Raw genomic sequence first — 2,382 nt, 5'->3', positions numbered from 1 at the left:
GGAATTGTATTTGGAAAAGTGAAAACAAGTTTTATTTTTTTTCACTTTTTTCACTCATACTTCTCTCACAAATTTTAAAAAACAACTTTAATTTATATTAATGGCCAAACATAACTCCAACTCCGGATAATTATGATTTTCATGGCCAGACGGGGCCTTATCATGATTGTATAATTTTCGCTTTAATTTGGGTTAAGCTCGCACCTTTTTTCAAAAAAAACTTCGTCACTCCCCTAGGGTATCCCTACATGGTTACGCCCTTTAGGTAGCGTTCTAATCTTTTCAAGTGTGAATGTGGAACTTTGTTTTAACACCCGATAGAAAGAAATCACCTAGTTCCCGGCCACCCCCACCCCCACCCCCACCCCATTGGGGGTGTATGAACTTAGTGAAGTAGGTATTGGAGTTATAACCACATACACACAGAATAGAACACAGCAGTAATCTTAAAGTTCACTCGTACCATTTCTGGTCCCCTTAATCTTTGCAATGGATCCGCCATAAACCACGGAGTAGCAGCAACTCAAAATCAGATTTAAGAGTCCCTACAATGATTCAAAGGTCACTTTATTACGACTTTATTGTTGAATCCATCAATTTCTCCAGCCTATATTTAGCTGTAAAGGACCAGCATATTTTATACGTGGTCCTATATATTCCTAATAATGCTGCCTCAAAAACCCAGTCTAAACCTTTACTACCACGCCACACAAACGTGAGTTCCACATTCAAAAAAGTTGCCTTCCAATCTCTGAATATTTACATCAAATCGAATAAGATAATTTAACCTTAGTAGTTAAAACTTAAAAATAAAGCGAGAATACGTCTCACCAAACCATAGTTGAGTAATACATATATATATACATGCATCTTACATTCAATTAATTTGGTGTGAACAACACGTATGAATATGTATTCTCCCTATGTGCTTCCGTCGCCCTTGCCTGCCTAAATTACTGTTTCTGATCCATATTGTCTATTTTTCTCTATATTTTTACGCACCATCTTATTAGCACTCTGTCTATTATTTATCTAACCTTAATTAACACCTCTAAATTGTAACGGTAGGGTAGCTTTTTTTAACGTCAAATATTTTGAAACGAATCTAAGTTATTAAAACGGCTAATATATTGGACGGAATATATATGACTAATGAAGTCAAGGAATCGATCAATCCAAGAAAGGTGGAAATTTGATATTCTTGATCTTGTAGGGTGTGTGGGGGGGGGGGGGGGGGTCAATTTATCTCAGGAGAATATATACCTCAAAAAGAATATCATTGATGCAACGAAATTAGTGGGTGTCCTCAAACCACGTCTCTTATTGCCTTCACCTTTTAAACCCCTTAGCCATATTTTTCTCTCCTCAGAAATATTATTTCCTTTCTTGTGTTCCATCACATTTCCATTTTCAGATCATAAAACCTTGTTAATTTTCTTTCTTCTTTATTTATGCTTCTTTTATCATCTATATATCCCAAACCCAAGTCCTTCTTCTTTCATACCAAAACCTTCAAGGGTTTATTTTACATCATTATTCTCTTTGTAGTCTCCTTTCTTTCCTTCAAGAAATGGACCCCGTAGAGCTAAATAGAATCTTTCAAATGTTCGATCGCAATGGAGATGGAACCATTACAAGAAAGGAGCTCCACGACTCGTTAAGAAACTTGGGAATACACATTGATGAACAAGAACTCATACAAATGATCGAAAAAATAGACGTAAATGGAGATGGATACATAGACATGGACGAATTTGGGACGTTGTACAAGTCGATCATGGACGAGAAGGACGAAGAGGAGGATATGAGAGAAGCTTTCAATGTGTTTGATCAAAATGGTGATGGATACATAACGGTAGAAGAATTGAGGTCTGTTTTAGGATCATTAGGATTGAAACAAGGGAAAACTTTGGAAGATTGTAAGAAGATGATCAAGAAAGTCGACGTGGATGGTGATGGAATGGTTGATTTTAAAGAATTTAGACAAATGATGAAAGGTGGTGGATTTTCATTGATATGAATGTTATTATTAGATGAAAGGAAGAAAATAAAGAAGAAAAAAAGAAAGAGAAAAAGGAAAGGATATAGGGTTGTATACTTGTATATCCTTTTTTGTATGTGGCCCTTTGAAAAAAAAAAAGCAATGCATGTCATATTTCTTTGATGTTGGATGATATAACTTATGTGACTTTTTTTTTTTACCTTAACTACGTACGTCTCAGTGTCAAATCAAGTTAGTTAGAGGTGTTATATATGTTACTAAGAGTAGCACATATAGATGAATACATACGCTGTTCAAATTAGCCTATAAGCTTATACATACTATATTCAGAATAACGGAAATACTCGCTACTGAATAATGCGAACATCATTTGAACAAGT

At 35.2% G+C, this 2,382-nt stretch overlaps 1 protein-coding gene across 1 annotated transcript; it reads left to right on the top strand.

The window, feature by feature from the left end:
• Nucleotides 1–1,076: 1,076 nt before the first annotated feature.
• Nucleotides 1,077–2,164, top strand: LOC107875371 (calmodulin-like protein 3). Its single transcript, XM_016722068.2, has one exon. The coding sequence runs from the start codon at nucleotides 1,571–1,573 to the stop codon at nucleotides 2,018–2,020; it is 450 nt and encodes a 149-aa protein (XP_016577554.1). The 5' UTR covers nucleotides 1,077–1,570; the 3' UTR covers nucleotides 2,021–2,164.
• The last annotated feature ends 218 nt before the right edge of the window (nucleotides 2,165–2,382 follow it).

The sequence above is a fragment of the Capsicum annuum genome, chromosome 6, assembly GCF_002878395.1.
Source record: "Capsicum annuum cultivar UCD-10X-F1 chromosome 6, UCD10Xv1.1, whole genome shotgun sequence".
Classification (NCBI taxonomy): Eukaryota; Viridiplantae; Streptophyta; class Magnoliopsida; order Solanales; family Solanaceae; genus Capsicum; species Capsicum annuum.
Note: the sequence above shows the minus strand (reverse complement) of the source record. Positions and strands in the feature narration are given on the sequence as shown.